General features: G+C 41.1%; 1 protein-coding gene across 1 annotated transcript in view; it reads right to left on the reverse strand.

Annotated features, from left to right (window-relative positions):
- STPG2 (sperm tail PG-rich repeat containing 2) overlaps positions 1-12,760 on the reverse strand; it is a 209,759-nt gene extending 196,999 nt beyond the window's left edge. Inside the window, exons 1-3 of the mRNA XM_044429221.1 lie at positions 12,655-12,760; positions 7,751-7,860; positions 2,512-2,667 (exon numbers count right to left, since the gene is read on the reverse strand). Coding sequence (XP_044285156.1) covers positions 2,512-2,667; positions 7,751-7,860; positions 12,655-12,760 — 372 coding nt within the window. The remainder of the gene's footprint in view (positions 1-2,511; positions 2,668-7,750; positions 7,861-12,654) is intronic.
- Between the last annotated feature and the right edge of the window lie 5,808 nt (positions 12,761-18,568).

Raw genomic sequence — 18,568 nt, forward strand, 5'->3', positions numbered from 1 at the left:
GCACCTTTGCGAGCCCTCTCCATGTTTGAAGATACATTAAAAAAAACAAAATAAAAATATTTGAGTCAGAGAAATTTGTAGGTTGCAACACTTTAGAAACAGCTTTCAATTTAATGATATGCCTATTTTTAAGTGAAGAGTCATGGGGAAGCTTTCTAATTGGCACGAATATAAATTATGTTATGCTAATGTAAGCTACCTTTATTATAATATTTTATTATTTATTATCACTTTATTATCAACTCCACTGGTTCCCCATTGAAGTCCGGGCCCAATTCAAGGTGTTGGTTATTACCTATAAAGCCTTTAACGGCTTGGGTCCTGGTTACCTAAAGGAGTGCTTATGCCCATACGTGTTCCCTGCTCCTTGAGATCAGCGGGAGAGGCCCTTCTCCGGGAACCCTCCGTGAAGGATATTAGGAGGGTGAGTACCCGGAGGAGGGCCTTCTCTGTGGTGGCACCCAATCTATGGAATGCGCTCCCCAGAGAGGTCTGCCTGGCGCCGTCGTTATATGTTTTTCGGTGCCAGGCGAAAACCTTTTTATTTAAACGGCATTTTAATTGTTAGCTTATTTATTGATTTTATATCTTTGGCCAGGGCGTTTCCAATTATATTGTTTTTATATGATTATATGTATTTATTTATTGTTGTAAGCCGCCCCGAGGCTTCGGCGAATGGGGCTGCATAGAAGTTTACTAAATAAATAAATAAATATAATACTAATAGCATTTGCTTATGTGGCAGTTTCCTTGGAAAAATGATCGTGCCAGCAAAAGCTACTGGGGTTGTGTTAAAGCAGAGATGTAGAATATTGGCCTGAGAACAAATCCAGCCAAACTGAGATCCCAAACTGTCCCTTTGGAGTTCCCCAGAAGATCATGCCTCTTCTCCTGGCCCCACTCCCCTTCTGTTCAGCACAAATCATTTGGGGATTTCCTGCTTGTGTGTGTGTGTGTGTGTGTGTGTGTGCACGCGCACGCACGTGCCCCTGTCTAAAAGACTGAAATACCTTTCCCAAATATTTAATTACTGGTAGCAAGAGCTTTAAAATAAAATAGGCTGGTATTTTGGCCCCAGTCCTTTCTTTTGGGCTTATCCACCACTAGAACGCAGGCCCCAAGAGTTCAAAATGAAACTTGGCCCTTGGGCTGAAAACGACTCAGCATCACCTTCTAGAGGTAGTACTGGTGCCAAACAGGACACTGACCATGGGAAGCAAAGAAAAGACCCCATGTACAGTGGTACCTTGGCTCACGAACTTAATCCATTCCTGGACTCTGGTCGTGACCCAAATTGGTTGTGAGCCAACTCAAATTTCCTCATAAGGTTCAATGTAAATAAGGTTAATCCATTCTGTAACCCTTTTTTTTTTTATCACAAAAATTTGAAGTGGGTGTGCTCGGGGTGGGGGGAGGCAGGAGCAGTGGGGGAGAAGGCAGGCGTGATCACGGGCATGCCCAGGGGAAGGCAGGCGCACTCGGGAGGAGGCAGGCATGATCAGGGGGAAGCAGGCACGCTGAGGGGAAATGGGCGCAATCGCAGGCATGCTTGGAGGGGAGGGGAGTGCGAGCCAGGGGAAGGCGGATACGCTGGGGGGGAAAGTGGGCGCGATCGTGATCATCACCCAATGCGGAGTTTGTGACCCAAGGCAAATTTTTTCAGAAATTTCTGTTTGCAACCCCATTTGGTCATGAACTGAGGCGTTCATGAGCTGAGGTACCACTGTATACAAGGAAAATGCTGAGTGGAGGGAAGGCTATATATCACCCCTCCACCCTCACAGAGAACAGCAGTGCCCCTTCTCTGCATTTCGTAGGACTTTTGAACTTCTGTAGGTGAGTGCCTCCATTGCAAAAGTAGAAGCAAGAGCAAATGCCCTGCAGAAAACATGCAGCATAGGTCAGACCTTCCTCATACTGGACCACCTGAACGGCTGTACTCGATACCAGGTGGGTTCCAGTGATACTGTAAAAATTTTTAAAGAGAAGAGGCCTATAAGACAGATGCTGAGGCAGCGAATTCTTTAAGCATAAAGCATTAAGAGGACTATAGGAAGCAGAGAATGGAACAAGATGGCTAAAAAGGACTCCTACATGTCCACCAAGAGTTAGAAGAAAATTATATGAATATGTGGTACCTGAGACTGGAGCTCTGACAACTACACCGAGCAGAACTAGACAAGAGGGCAAAAGGAGGAAACAGGATAGTATCAAGGAAGACAGATATAAACTTCCATAGGAAGTGTGTGTGTGGGGGGGGGGGGGGGGTCAGCTTAAAGTCTGTTTTGTCCTAAGTACACATTTGTAATTGGAGCAGGCTTCCAAACTCCTGAACTTCCAAATGCAACAGAACAAACATCTGTGTGAATCTTGGTATACATAATTTATCTACCTCCTTCTCTGCACAGAAGCTATAAAGTATCAATGTTGGCAGCCAATAAAACAAACATCAATGTTGACAGTCAATAAAAATAAAATTATAACAATGCATCCTTCTTAATGCAGACATACTTGTGCAGAAGGAACTTTAGATGGTTTCTTTACCCTGCTGACATCTTGACCTATTGAAGGAGGTTGGGAATATGTTCCAGGACCGGGAGTGTCATCATAGATCTGTTTGAAACGTTGCTCTTTGTACTGGGGACTGTGGCCCCCTTTAACAATTTTCTGGAGTTAAGAAAAATGAAGGAAAATAACCCATGAAGTTAAAATCACCACTATTTATATAACATCATTCATATGTCATATTATGAAGAATTAGACCACAGATCCCTACCCAAAATTCTTCCTAAATTTCTGCAGTGCTGCAGTTTTGTTTCTGTATGCACAGAAATATACACGAAAAAATTGCCACCACCCCTCAGCTATTCCACTGCCTTTGAAGTGAGTTAACCATGAACATTTCAATTTATTGAACTGGCAAAATGCCAAGTTAGCTTCTCTTTCCTATTTTGAGAATTAAGTTAAATGTGTGATAGATTCACTTTCTCATATATTTCAGTAGCAGTAAATTGGACATCTGATACCTCAGTAAGAGAATGATAATAATGGGGAGAGGAAATGAAATACCATTCAATATCTCTTCTCATAATTGTCGAATACATGAAATATGAAGTGGTTCAGGTTTGTTGCAAACATGTTACAAATATTTCAAACCGTGTCTGTGGTCCATATGAACCATTCTGGTTTAATTTAGGAATTACCCACAAGCCTCTCTTTTCCTCCTTTCTGGGACATTTACATCATGGTATCCTCCTACATACACCTTTCTGAACCCTAAGATCAGCTTTAGTTGTCCTTCTCAAGGAGTCCCCACCAAAGTAAGTAAGGTGAGTAGCCACTAAGGAGTTACCCCCCACCCCCCGCCATCCCAACTCTGGTATAAACTTCCCAGAGAGGATCAACTAGTGCCTACACTGAACCTTTCAGCACCAGGTGAAAAATTTGTTATTTTTCCACTTCAGTTTTAAATCTGGTAGCATATTTTTGCAATGTAAATCAGTTACATAAAACTTTGCACTGAAGCTTGATTCTATTTGGTTATGTTTTTACTTTCATACTACAATTTTAAACATTCACATTTCTATATTGAATCTGATAATCTTGCATTTTATGGTTTTAATTGCTCTGAACCTCCCAAAGAGCTCTTGAGTATTATTTCTCTTGCTAGCCAAGTTCCAGGATTCTTAAAATAATGGTTCAGATCAGGGTACTCATTCACCAGGCATTGCTTCTGAAAGCTCAAGTGGCAGTAGCAGCTTGTAATGCCCTCTATCAACTTCAGCTGGCACACCTTGTACATAACTTCTACACCCATGGTAATTCACACTATAATAAATTTTGGCTTTCCAAAAATGCCCAAGCTGCCACTAAAAGTGTTGCTGTCAGGGTGCTGCCTTAGGCTGGCAGAATGCAGTGTGGACAACTAAGTCATACTTATTAGTTAATTATCCTATTTTAGGGTGGACCTGGTTCTTACCTTTAAAAGAATCTGGAACCTCCAAAATCATCCCCTCACATATTGTTTCCCTGACCTGAGTTCTGCACTTGACTGGTTTGGGAGCGAATTGTATTTTATTCTCTTCTTCTTCAGGGCAATGGATTTTACTAATGCTGCTCAATGTTATTATTACTTGACTAAGTTTTATATTGTTTTTAAATAATGTTTCATCTTGGGTGCATTTGCATGGCAGAACAAACAACATTTTTGTACCTTTTTTGGACTATCATGTTGTCCAAACTCCAATGTGGTATTTTAGCTTGATACATTTGGTTTTGAGAAACCATGGACAGACACAATTGTCTGTTCTATGGTCTCTTAAGATCACAGCTGCTTGTTGCGTTGTGATCAAAAAACACAACTGAGTGTGGCACAGTGGTAAGAACCCTAGAGCTTCTTGGCAAGTGTGGCTGGTGGCTAAACAGAGAGCACCACTGACAGCCTCATTCCTCCCTACAATGCCTTCCGGAAAACCACAATGGAGGACAAACACAGAAGAAAATGCCAGATGGGAGGGCAGTTACTCTGCTGGGCCTGATCATCTTTCAGGCACATCCATGCAAAAAAGGTGCCTAGTAAAAAATGCACAGTATTGCTTTTTGTGATGTAAGAAAATGGCCATTATTTGAATCTAGTCCGGAGAGTGGTGGGGGAGGGTTCTAAAGCACCTCAGAAGCCATGGCTTGTTGTAGCCAAGAAGCCACTCCCTGCATCAGGAGCAAAGAGTGCAGTAATCCACATGCCACAAGAGTAGTAAGGTGAATCATTTGACATGAGATCCACACATATGGAAGTGGATTCTTTTCCCCATTGATCATGTCAACTTGGCCATCATACTGCTTGCTAATCATTATTAACTACAATTAAGTACCATTAAGTAATTAAGTAAACTCAAAAAATTCAAAAAGATAAATCCACGATTTGTTGGATGTAAGCTCTGCATAATACGTAGTTAACAAACCATGATTAGTTATCATGGCTGGGTTCAAACAACATACCCCATGGTTTGAGGGCAACCCACACCTACCCACTGAATGTAGGTTATCATGGTATCCAAATCCAACATCAACTCAGTATGTAATGACTTGAAAATTTTGAGTAAGCCAATAAAAACAAATACCCACAATGTTGTGCCAAGATACTGAACTCACACAGAAGCAAAATAATCCTTTTCTGCATTTCTGTTAGGTTGCTTTTTCTGCCCTGCCAAAATATAAATATGCACAATCTCATCCTTTTTAAACTGAAAAGGACAGCCGAATTTAAATCTGCTTTGTCTACACAATAGAATGATAAAACTCCTTTGCTTGCAAATATATATTAAGGTTATTGAATAAAAATTGCCACAGTGAAGATGGCTTTTATTTTTAAAAAAAACAACAACAACAAACAAAACAGAGCCTTTGATCAGCCTTCCTCAGCCGCTGCATTCCAGATGAGAGGGACCTGTCTTCGATCATCCCCAGTCAACACGCTGCATTATCTGGGACTGATAAGCATTTTAGTCCAACAAATGCATAGGATGCTAGGTTGAACAAGTCTGCCCTAAAGCCATTCCCATTTATTTCAACCTTCTCTTGTTTTTTTTTTTAAAGTAACCATAATATTAATAGTAATTATGTTAATTCCCTTTTTCCACCAGAGAGAATTCTACATCAAAACCTTATCTATTATAAATTCTTTTAAAACTTGTTAATCTAATTGTTTTGCCCATACATATTTCACGACCATTGAATGTTTATTTGGTAATCAAAGTCCTTTTCCATTCTGAGCAATAAAATACAGTCTAGTTTTATACATAATTATATAGGTTGTGGAGTCTGAAAGTTTTTATTAAATATTCTAACAAGTAGGTTGAAAGGATATAGCCAGGTTGGAGTCAGTGCAGCGTAGGGCCACAAGGTTGGTGGCCGGTTTGCAGGGGATGCCATATGAGGCGAGACTGAGGGAACTGGGTCTCTTCAGCCTGGAGAAGAGGAGACTCAGAGGAGATATGTTGGCGACATACAGGTATGTGAGGGGATGTCACATGGAGATGGGTAGGGACCTGTTCTCCCCTGCAGAGGAAGGCAGGCAGGATGTGCTCCAACCTCCAGCTCAGGGAGCCAAGGTTCCATTTGGATGCCAGGAAGCACTTCCTGACAGTCAGGACCCCGAGGGTGTGGAATGGGCTTCCACAAGAGGTCGTTGAGGTCCCATCAGTGCGGGTGTTCAAGGATAGGCTGGATGTCCACATGGTGGGCATGTCGTGAGCGGAGCTGGCTGGTGCCGGAGGTCAGACTAGATGGCCCGGAAGACCCCTTCTGACTCGCTGTTTCTATGTTTCTATGAATTAAAAATGCTTTTATCCTAAGCCACTTAACTACAATAATTTATAAGTATTCTACATTTGCCATCTGAGCAGCACCATACTGAGATGATTAAATCTAACAGCGAGAAGAAAATGTTCCATTACCTTTGATACATGCGAACATTACTGCTTATAGATACAGGGAAGCATAATCCAAAACAAGAATAAAAATGAAAACTTCTACAACTTCAATCATCTCAAACAAAATCAAAACAAATAAATACATTTCAGTTTTGTAAGACTTATAACAGTATATTCAGATGTTCTGCATCAGTGCATGGATACAGTCATAGAATGAATGAGGGCCAATAAACTGAGACTCAAACCAGACAAGACAGAGAAAGCTGTTTTAGGTTGTCCATCTGTTCAATTAAGGGGCATTCAACTTAGCCAAAATGCAGAGGGCTGTACTTCTTTCCCTAAAGGGCAAGTTTTAGATTCATCATTGACACTGGATGCACAGGTGGTCTTGGTGGCTCATAACACCTTTTTTCAGTATAGGCTGTACCAGAGCAGAGATGGTACTGCAACAATATTCTCTGGTAATTTGTTCAGGTCAAACAAGATTTAGCATAGCAACAAGTCCACAGTTTTGTTGTCCACAAACCTGGAAAGAACCACACAGACTGGACCACAGGAAAAATTCTAGTATGACTTGGCAACCATTCCAAACAATGCAGAAAAAATAGAAGATGTTCATGAGCACAATGCTCATCCATAGTCTCTGCACTGGTCTCTGTATCTAGTGTAGGCACTTCAGAGGAGAAGGGAAGGGAAGAAAAGTGAGGTACCATTACACTACCACATATCCTGAGAGTTTTTTTATTGTCTAAACAAACACAACATTGTACCCTAGAGGTATTTTAAATCAGTACAAACTTGTTAGCAATATTATGCTCTGAAATAAATAAAGGTAAAGGTTTCTCCTTGACATTAAAGTCCAGTCATGCCTGACTCTAGGGGGCGGTGCTCATCCCCATTTCCTAGCCGAGGGAGCCAGCATTTGTCTGCAGAAAGTTTCCTTGGTCATGTGGCTGGTATGGCTAAACACCGAGGTGCACCGAATGCTGTTACCTTCCCACCGAAGTGGTACCTTTTTATCTACTTGCATTTGCATGCTTTCAAACTGCAAGGTTGGCAGGAACTGGGACAGAGTACGGGAACTCACCCCATTGTGCAGATTCCAACCAGCGACCTTTCAATCAAGCAGCCCAGCAGCACAGCAGTTTAAACCACTGTGCCACCTGCATCCCCTGAAATAAACAGTCCCTCTTAATACAGAAAAACAACAAATGCGGATAAAAATATGGGTGATATGCTATAGCTCAAGTTATTGGTTCTGAGATTAAATTAGAAACTGTATTTTATAACAAGCTTATGAAGCCTTATAAACATTTTACCAGAGATCTGTCAATCTCGTAGTATCCTGGCCCTGGAACATCATTCTCAGAATTTTGATAAATACTTCCAAGGCCACGACTTGCCAGAGAAAGAAATGGAGCATAGCCACCTGCAAGGAAAAGTGAGAATCATCAGCATTTGTAAGAACTGATTTTAACTCATTGTTTAGTGATGAAATCTTGATAAACCTTTTTTTAAAAAACATGAGAGGTGGCATTATGGTTACTGTCTTGAACTTGAGACCTTGAAAATCTGGGTTCTAGCCCTAACTTGGCTATGAAGCTCAATGTGGGACTTTGGGACAGTAACTCACTTTCAGTCTAACCTAACTCCCAGAGTAGTTGTGAGGATAAAACAGAGCTCAAATCCCACAAGGGAAACAAGATGGAATACAAATGCAATGTCAGTGGTGCTACATAGGTGCTAATAGTCATAGTGATCAATTGAAAGCACAACTTCCCACACTTTATTTACATTATATGTACAGACCAGTCGTTCAGCTTTGAGCACATAAGAGTGTTTTGTCCTGGTTCTCAAATAAAACCATCTTCTTCCCACCATAATCTACCTTGGAGAATTTAATAGCAATATCTAATGTGAAATATGATGCTCTGATTTTTAGAAATCATTTTACAAGGACAAAGAAAAAGAAGTATTTCTTCATACAGTGCATATGTAATAACACAATATAGTAGTTATCAACCACCAGTTTAGACAAATTTAAAGGGAATTAGTTTTATCCATCATGATACTATATATTAGTTCCAGGAACAAAGGCAGTATACCTCTGAATACCAGTTACCATGGAACATGACCAGGAGAATGCTATTACATTCACATCCTGCTTGCTAGATCTCATGGACCTGTGCTTGGTCACTGTAGGAGCAGAACGGGCTTTCAGTCTGATCCTGTGAGGCTCTTATATTCCTAGATAAGAATCTGCCTTGTGGAAAATGTTCTCAAATGAGTCATACAAACACATATGCTTTTGAAGTACACTATTTTGTGAACCTGTTCTTTCCAATGAAAGACAGTCTTTGGGCATTGCATGACCATCCTCCCTACCTTTTACTATGGCAGATATATTGTTCAGTGATAGCCTCCCCATATCCTTTTGCTGAATGGAAAGTGAGGAAAGAATGAATATGGGCTGGGACGTATGACATCTGAACTGTGCTATTTCTATTAATATCATTATTGATGTCAACTTGCAGTAAAATGATAGAAAAACTAAGTAATTATTACTTAAAAGACATCTATTCCCCCAGCTGTCACTTAAGAAATAAATAAGCTCCAGAATTATGAAAACTAAGTAACAAGCAATAGCTGCAGGAAAAATCAAAAAGTTGTAGCAAATTCACTAGCAATACAGTTCTCAATTGGTGAAGTTTCCCCTCAAGAGCCAGATCTTTCCATACAGCAGAACCTATACAATGTGGCCTCCAACAGGCCTCCTTAAAGAAAGTATTGTGTGACACAGTGTCACAATCAAGAAGGCTTCAGTTAATGAAGATTGGGGCGGGACTCAGACAGCAGAAGAATACATCTCTTCAATGCTTCCCTGTGCATGGTTTTCCGATCAAGGGTCTATGGATAGGAAGGTTGAAGCTAACCAGATTTTAAAATAAATTGCACCAAATAGCAGTAACCTAACCCACAGACATAGTATAAACATTACTCATGTTTAAAAAACAAACATATATTAAGGAAAACCCTTGTCAACGTCCTTCATAGCCCACATTGAGATAGCCTTATACAGCAAGGCACCCATATTTGCTGTTTCAGTTGGATTTTCACTTAACTGCAGTGGACCACCGCCCAATAGAGAAGTTGTAAAGTGCCAAAGAGAAGTTGTAAACTTCTTCCTTTAGGTCAAAATTCTTGATTTAATAGGGGAAAAACCATGTGCTGAGGTTGCTAGGATGTATAGTAAGAACAAATCTTCTATCTGTGAAATTGTGAAAAAAGAAATGTATATGTACAGTATATAGTGTTTGCTATTATATATTACAGTATAATGGATGTACTGTTCCAGGCAACTGGATATTGTGGATATGGGAGACCTGCTATATATTGAATGTATGATCCAAAATATACAGTAGGTCTGTTAGGAATTGTTCAAATACCCATTTATAGTATGTTTAAAGGGCTGCTACTCTGATAGGGCTCAAGGAAATATAAATATCACACATGTAAATAAAGCACATGCCAAACACAGAAAACTCAAGGCCTCAATCATTATCTCATACCGAGAATGCATGAAGTATAGTGACAACAAAACCATAAAAATCTCCTTAGTGTGGGAAAAGGAGTGCTAAGAATACATTGCTTTTCATTAGATCCTTGATACCTGATGTCCAGTTCCCTGCCAAACATATGTATGAACTTCTTCTCTGCCCAGGTATCTATACGCAATATGGATACAGCATTTTGATTTACAATGTTCTTACTGAACCAACATTTCTGTAATAAACTGCAGCTGTTGACTTTTACTATTATTTTGGTCTACCTTGTTACTTTTTTCAGTAAAACTAGGAATTCTACAAAACCAGAGCTCTTTAGTTTCAATAATAACAGCAAGGAAAGTAGATTTCCATATATCTTATTTAAACACCACTGGCATCTGATCAGTTTAAATGGAATTCTTCTGGATATTATTTTTCAGATCCCCATGCTGCTATTCTTGAGTAAATTGAGTTATGAAAGGGCAAACCTGAAAAGCAATGGCTCAAATAATAATTAAGGTTTAGCTGCATTTGTCCTTGTATATATATTAATTGACACCTCAGAACTTCTTCTGAACCAGAGGCACCTGCATGACACCAGCTGTGATCCATACACCAGTTCCTCTTTAAAGTCTGTCTTAATTCAATTCCATCATGGGGTTTCATTTCCCCCTATTTAGAACATTTCTCCACCTACTGCCAAGAATAATTTGTGCAAAAGAATGCTAAATGCAAGAATGAGCAAAGAATATGAAAAACTAAATCTGCTCTGTGCACATTCCATTGGGGATAGTAGAAAAGTTGTAGGAGCACACTCTGACATAGGCTGTGGTTTAATGAAATGTAAACTAACTTATTTCATATCACCAACTAGCAGCCAAATGTAAAACTTCTTTACTTAGAAGTAAATCCCACTGAGTTTAAAGGGGCAAACTATCAAATCAATGGGTGCAGGAATATAGGTAGAAAAACTGCAAACTGGTTAAATGAAATTAATTAGGGAGTAATCCTATAGATGTTTATACAGAAAGAAAGTCCTGTAACTTCCAGCTTTCCCAGGCTAGCTGTGTAACACTAGAAGTTGGATGATTTTCTTCTGTATAAACATCTCTAAGCCTGCACCTTTAATATGGATATTGTTTTCATTTCTCTATTTTCTCAAGAAAATTGAGGATTAACTGAAAAGAACTAACAAGATATTGAAAAGTATATTATTCATTTGCTCAAACGATACCTAGGAGGATTTTTATTATTTAATTATTCATAGCCCTAGATTTACCTTCATATATGTCATCCTGTGTTAAATGAGACTTAATCTTACGGAAAGATGCCAGTGCAACATAAGCCTACAATTCTATGCACACTTATTGAAGTCCCATTGAGTTCTGCTATTCACACTGCTGTAATTATACATATTGCTTGGGAATAACGTTCATGGACTCAAGAAATTTATTTCCAAATAAGTATGGATACCATTTCATGTTAGGGCCAATTGTAAAGCAAACCTACAATGCACCATTTTTCTCCAATTACAAATATGGAAATTATTTTTATCAGTGAAAATTATATTTATATTAGTATGAAAAGTAGAAATCCCCCTATCCTTTATAACCTTTTTCATAAGTTTCTGGGAGTTTAGTCAAAGCTATCCATTCTTCACGGTCCAGTGCATTAAGGTGTTAAGGTTGTTTCTCTGTACATCACTAATAGCCCACTCCTGTCAATGTTTGGCAGCTATTTCTTTTTCAATCTATTGTACCTGAAAAATGTCTATCCCATATGGTCCTTTCCCTTGTGTTAAAGTCTTAGGATTCAAGTAAATCCTAATGACATGCTTCTGAACAAATATGCAAAGAGATCCAGCGTACGGCTGAAATCCTATGCATGCTTACTTGGCAGAAAACGTTAATTTGTATTAATAAATGGGGGGGGATCCATCTTAAAGGAGCTTGCAGCCTGAACACCTTTTTAAAGCACCTGTCCCAGTCATTCCATGAAAATTTGGGTTTAGATTCGAGTGAATCCAGATAATTGTTCTGAGTAAACATATTCATAGAATTCAGGCTGCAAGATCACAATTCTTATTCCCTGCAAAAACATATGAAAAAGACAGGAAAGCACAGGGTATTTGACTGTGTGGGGGGGGGAGTGCCCTCAAATAGGAAAATTACAGCAGGGAAAGCAGGAAGCTGCATGTGGGCAAAAAGCTTGCTCATCCACGAGGATCAAATGCAACAGAGAGAACCAGAGGGCTTGTGTCTTTATTTCAGCAAGTGCCCTTGGACAGCTGAGAGATGGGGCAGATGGTCTCCCAGAGACTTGGGTCTCCAGTCTTAGTAGGTGACCCCCTGACACTGCCTGTGCCCAGCGTGGCTGGCTGGAGCATTGTGGAAGATGCAGGACTTCTCCCTGTCTATCATGGACAGGATGGCGCCCTAAACGCGCTTGAGGTCTGCAAAACTCCGCACAGCCAGCTAAAGCCACGCCAACCGACAACCACTATCCACAGGGGCTGCCCCATATTTTGCAAAAGCGCGCGTGCACACACGAAAGAGCCGAGGTGGGGGTGAAGGGAGATGGGGGCTTCGCCTCCCCAGCTCCGACAGCCACCACCCCCAGCGAGGCAGGCGAGCGACGCAGGAGCTGGGAGACTTTCCCCCTCGTCCCTCCGGCCTCACCTCGGAGCTGTCTCGTCCGGGAAGGCAGCTCATAGCAGCCGGGGCCCAGCCGGGGGTCCGTGCAGCCCAGAGTCACGCCGAAGGTGCGGGGAGCCCGGTCGTACATGCCGCCCGCCGCCTCTGCGGGCGCTCCGTCGCCAAGGCTACCGAGGGCCAACACGCCGCACAGGCCGTCCGGGAAAGGCCGCCCTGCCGCGGCGAGGCAGAGCCGGAGGCCGGAGTGGGTCCCCCGAGCAGCGCCCCCGCCACTGAGCCGTCGGCACGAAGCTCCTTACACCACGCCAGCATCTCACAGCGTTCATGCAAGGCATCCTGCAGGACTGGAAAGCCGCACATCTGGCCCTGGACCTAGGGGAGGCCCGCCCCCTAAATTTCGTTTCATCCCCCCCCCTTTTTTTTTTTTTTAGCAAACAGTGGATTAAGAAACACTTTAGTGTGCCTCCTCTACTAATGTGGTGCATCCAGTCAGTTTCTTTGGCTAAAAAGAGTCCTGGGCATCTCTCTTGAGGACAATCGAAACGGCTCGTTTGGCGTTTTGTTTCTTAATTTACTCATACCCTGACTTTCAATATATATTTTTTTCTCCACCCATGTAGCAGTGTGCTGAATTCGTGTACAGCTCTGCAGTCTTCAGAATATGGAGTTGTGGCTTGTGTGTCTTTTTACTTGTGTGTGCATGTTTCTTTGTATTTGCGGTCCAGCCTATGCCTGATCCCATGTGTATTATTTGGAAGCCCTTCTTTGGGGTAAGACCAGAATTGGATTGCACTGTAACTAACTATAACTAAGGGTGCCACATTTTTTCTTTCTAGTGAAGCACCTGCATCTTTAATAAACATGGGGAGGGAGAATCATCCTTTCATCTGTTAGTCTCCTACCAATCATTCTAGGCCAAGGGTATACAAGAAGCATACTTGTCCCAATACTTGGGATAATATACAGACGTCATGACTAGTGAATTGTCGATAAATTTGCCAAATCTCCTTTTAGAGCCATACAAATTAGTGACCATCACTACATCTAATAGCAAGTTCCACAGTTTAACTAAGTACTTCCTTTTATCTATCCTGGGTCTCCTTCCAACCAGCTTTCTATGAGGTCCTTCATTTCTAGTACTATGGGAGACAAAGAAAAAAAAAAATCTTCCTTTCCTCTTTCTCCACACCATGCTTAATTCTGTACATCTGTCATGTCTCTCCATACCCACCTTTTTTAAAGCAAAACAGTCCCAGATCTTATCAGCTTTCTTCACTGAGGAGTTGCTCCAATCTCTGAATTATTTGGGTTGCCCTTTTCTGCTATTTTTGCTGTTTCCTATTCCAAAATCACAGTATCTGTTTTTCTGTTTAGTGACCAGAACTATAGACAGTATTCCAAGTGGAGTGGCCCCATAGATTTGTATAAGCGCAAGTATATACTGGCAGTTTTGTTTTCAATTCCATTCCTAAAGATACCCGATATGGAATTAGGCCTTTTTTTTCCATGGCAGCCACACACTGGGCCAGCAGTTTCATTAACTAATCCACAACCCTGAGATCTTGAAAAGTACAATCCACCAAGCACATTTTGCAGTGCATTATCTTTTTCCTTGGGTTTCTTAGGACTTCAATACCAGACAGCAGGGCTATTGAGCATCCAGCAGATCTCAGTACATAGCTTGATGAGCAAGATATGGCTTGCTAGGTCAGGAACCTGTGCAGTTCCAGTCAAAAGGCCATTTTATTATGTTTGTGTAACACATTTCCTCCAAATGGTACAAGGTAACATACATGTTTTTCTCTCCCACTCCCATTTTATTATCACAACAAACCTGTGAGGTTGGCTTGGTTGTAATATAGTCAGGGAGCAATCCTATAGCCGCAGACAATGTCAGAGGAGCCATAAGATATTTTGGATTGCAAATCCAAGACTACAGGCAGCATGCCAGCCTCAGAGATGGGAATCAGATCTCTGACCCCTTCTCCCTCGCAGATAGCATGGAAAGAACCATGCCAGCTGCCTAAGGGTAGAAACCTGATCTGTGAGGAAAGCATCAGAGAAGCCCAGATTCAAGCTATGGTGAGGCCTCTCAGCCTTTTTCCCTTCCCCTCTGAAATGCTTTTGCTAGACAGGCAAAAATGCAGAGAGTAAGGTAGGGAGGCAAAGATTGTCTCCACTGCTCCACCTGACCTGCATAGGATAAGCATAAGCCTCTCAGTTCAGCTTCTAGGCTTATGGTTACTGCCATAGAATTATTCTGTCACCTGGTAGCATTTTGAACAAAGCTGAGCTTTCTCTAAAGCAGACTTATTCAACCAGGTGCCCTCCTGATATTTTGAACAGCCTTCGATTGTGGAAGTTGCAATCCAAAACATCAGCTCCAAATATTACCTCATGCTGGCTCTCACACTAGTAATTAAACTGCAATTATTCAAGGTTTTTATCCCTATAAGTTCAGTAGGCGGATCACCAGTTAGTTGCTTTAAGAGGGGAAAGTCCTAGCCATTCATCCAATGTGGCCTTTGAATAAAATGCAGGAGAAATGGTTCATTTCAATACCATGAACACAGCACTAGGTGGTGTCTATTCCCATTGTTTTCAATCAGTACTCAGAGCAATTAGCTTCCTCCTGTTTCCTTACGGTAATGCCAGTCTGCTTAAGATATAGCTTAATATCTGAAACCATCATTTAGATTGCTTTAAAGTGAGTCTGACAGATTAAGATAGCATACTACCAGAGAGGGGTCTGTAAATCATTACACGCTGTAGCAAGAATGGCTGCTAGCATTCAGGAATTAAATGAAGCCTGAGCCTGAATTTAATTAAATCATGAACATTTTCAAGTGCTGTGGTTTCACATTATATATTTGTTTACCAACCAATCAGACTCAAATTAATACTAATATAACCAATACATTTCCTATCAGAAATTTTGCTTTACCTGAATTGTGCCTACATTTCTAATTAAATAGATTTTTAACCACATGTACATTTATACTCGTGATCAAGGTATCCTGGTTTTATCAAAGTGAAATGCTCACTTTGTAAAATCAAAATGAAATAATTATTATCCAGATGGATAACCTCCTAGTACCCATTCTTGCCCTTACATCAAAGGAAAGCGGATAGTAGAATTTCATACATATGTATATATAAAGTAACCATGAGAAGGGCACTAGAAAATAAGATGATTGTCAAAAAATCAACTACCATCTTTCAGAAATCCACTGACAAAGGATTTCACAAATTGTAATGGCCCAAGGGTGCATTCCTGGACACCTGCATAGAGAGTACATCAGTCTTCAGATGTGTTGGACATCCAGCTTGCATCATCCCTCACCATTGGCTATATTGGCTAGAGCTGATGAGAGTGCATTCCAATAGCAACTGGAAGGTTATACATACCTCACTTCAGGAGTAGACAAATGAGCTCCAGGGCCCCTCATAGTTAGGTTAATGTGGTAGTCAACTGTAGACAAGCCAGTCCACAGCCCAAGGGAATAAGAGGGGATCCTGGTATATTTACAAATAAAGAGGCAAGGCCTGCTCTCTTGGTTGTTCCTGGTGGCTCCAAAAACATGCTCTTGTCCCCAACATAGGATTATATTTGGTTCCCAGAGGATGTGGCAGGATTTTCTAGGTAAAACATACATCAGTTCATGGGTCTATAGCCAATTTTAGATGGCGCGCCTGTAACACAAGCTGTGTTACAGCCCAACGCTACCCTTCTAGCATTTTTGTGCACTTTATAGCATTCCTGTTGTGGGGACTGCCCCAACATGGTTGGAACATTTTCAGTACAACCTCTTCACTTTCTGCTAAAATCTTCTCTCAGGAGCAAGATTTCCTTGCTGATCACTCACCATCTTCTTCTCACATTGTGTTAGACCTTCCAAGGTTGGTTTCTTTAGCATCAAAGGCTGAGATACACCAAAAAACAAGAAATCTGTAGAAAACTTCCCCACTGTCAATATATAGGGAAAGTACCAATGCTTCAATGTTGTACAGGTGTGTCAAAAAAAACTAATTGAGAAAGAACTGGGAGATTAGACCTTCCCATGCCTCACATGTCCTCACTATTTGGCCATAATCAAAAGCTGATAGTCTTCCATAATAAACTGTATTGGTGTCTTGTCTTTCTCCACACTCACTACAGGCCAACTGTGTCTGCTAATGGGAAACAGTTGAGAATAGACTTGTATGACCTGTTCACCACAAACAAGTTCATTCTGGTCTCATAAAGAAGGCTGCTGCAGAAGGAAAAAATAGGGCAGAAGCACATATGTGATTCTGACAGTATTGATTTCTTTTCTTGCTATGATAGAGGTTTGAAATGCTATTTCCTTGCTGAGTGCAAGCAGAGAAGGGAATTTTTTCCTGCAGAACAAAAGGGGTCTCTTCTCTTTGTATTACTGTATTTCTCCACTCATAACACCAATACTATGTACACAATCAGTGATATGAAAATTAAATACTTCACCCTGTTCTGTCCCATTTCTTTGGTGCCAAGTGCTGTGAAGGCACCAAGAGGTGTCAGACCAGCATCTCAGCATTCCAAATCATGAGAAGGCAATCCTAAGGCTTAGGGAGAAGGACTCTCTTCTCTGACTCTCCGTGAAAAAGAGCAGGCGGTAAGACAGCCTTTTATTCATTAAATTTGCTCTGAAGATACTGATTCCAGAGCTTGGGGTCTACCACCAAGAGAAACTGTTCAGCAGTGGCCAACTGCCAGATAGATGGTAGGAATGCCAAGAAGCTTTTGTTCTGCAACTTCAAAGCACATGAAGATACATTTGCTATTTTAGACTAGGCTCAGGCTAGGGGGTGGTCCTTAGCTCAGTGATAGGCCACATACTTTGCAGGTAGAAGTTCACCAGTTCAGACACAGGTATCTCTGATTAAAAGGGACACATAGCAGGTCATGTGAAAGGGACACATAGCAGGTCAGGCCTGCAGTCCTGGAAACCTGCTACTAATCAGATTACACGGTTCTGGTCTAAGGCTAACAGCCTAACACAGAATAAGACAGCTTCCTATGTGAAGGACTTTAAAGGCAAACACCAGCACTATGAATTAGCCCAGAAACAAATTAGCAACTGTTGAAGCTCATATAAAATGATGATAATCCGGGCAGTGGTGAATCCCAGATATTAACCAAATCATATTTTGCACCTACAATTGCAATTTCTCAACTGCCTCCAAGGTTACTCCCCACAAAATGCATTACAATAGTCACATTGAGAGGTTACCTTTAGCAAGCTCTACCACAATGTTTACACTCTTCTTTTCCAGGAAGAGCTCTTGAAGGCATTCTTCTGTTCTGGCAGAATAACAGACCTCAAATGTCCAGAAAAGTGAACTGACATGTTTCAGATATGTCCATTTTATACATTTACAGTTGATAGAATTCAGGGCCCTTCAGAATGCAGGTCCTGCAAAAGTAAGGTGCATATTATTGAGCTATGGAAATGTGCTAGGCATATTTGGACTGTTTCTTGTCCTTGCTACTCACTGTTAACAAGTATTCACAATGGCAAGAAAATGGCAGCTTCTAAACATATAAAGAAATGTCTGTTACCAAGGGATGCTATACAATTGCAAGATTTCACAGTATTATATTGACAATTGTGAATGGGGAGTGGGAAGTGCATATGACTCAATCCCTTGATTAAAATGCAGTCCACACTGTGCAAATGTATGAGGACCTCCGCCTCTGCAATGAAAGCCTATAGAGTCTGGTATTTAAATGCCTACATTGCTTGCCTCTCATTTCACAATGGATTTGGCACATTCCCCTGCAGCAGAAAATGGAGAGAGCTTTCTATTCAGCTGTCAGTGCTGCCTCTAAACAAAAGTTACTCAAAAAGCAAACTAACAAATAAGGAGTTATCCAAGACCTACTTTAATCTGTAGGCATACCTGCATCATAGGACAA

This window comes from Varanus komodoensis, unplaced genomic scaffold, assembly GCF_004798865.1.
Source record: "Varanus komodoensis strain SLA01 unplaced genomic scaffold, ASM479886v1 scaffold2, whole genome shotgun sequence".
Classification (NCBI taxonomy): domain Eukaryota; kingdom Metazoa; phylum Chordata; class Lepidosauria; order Squamata; family Varanidae; genus Varanus; species Varanus komodoensis.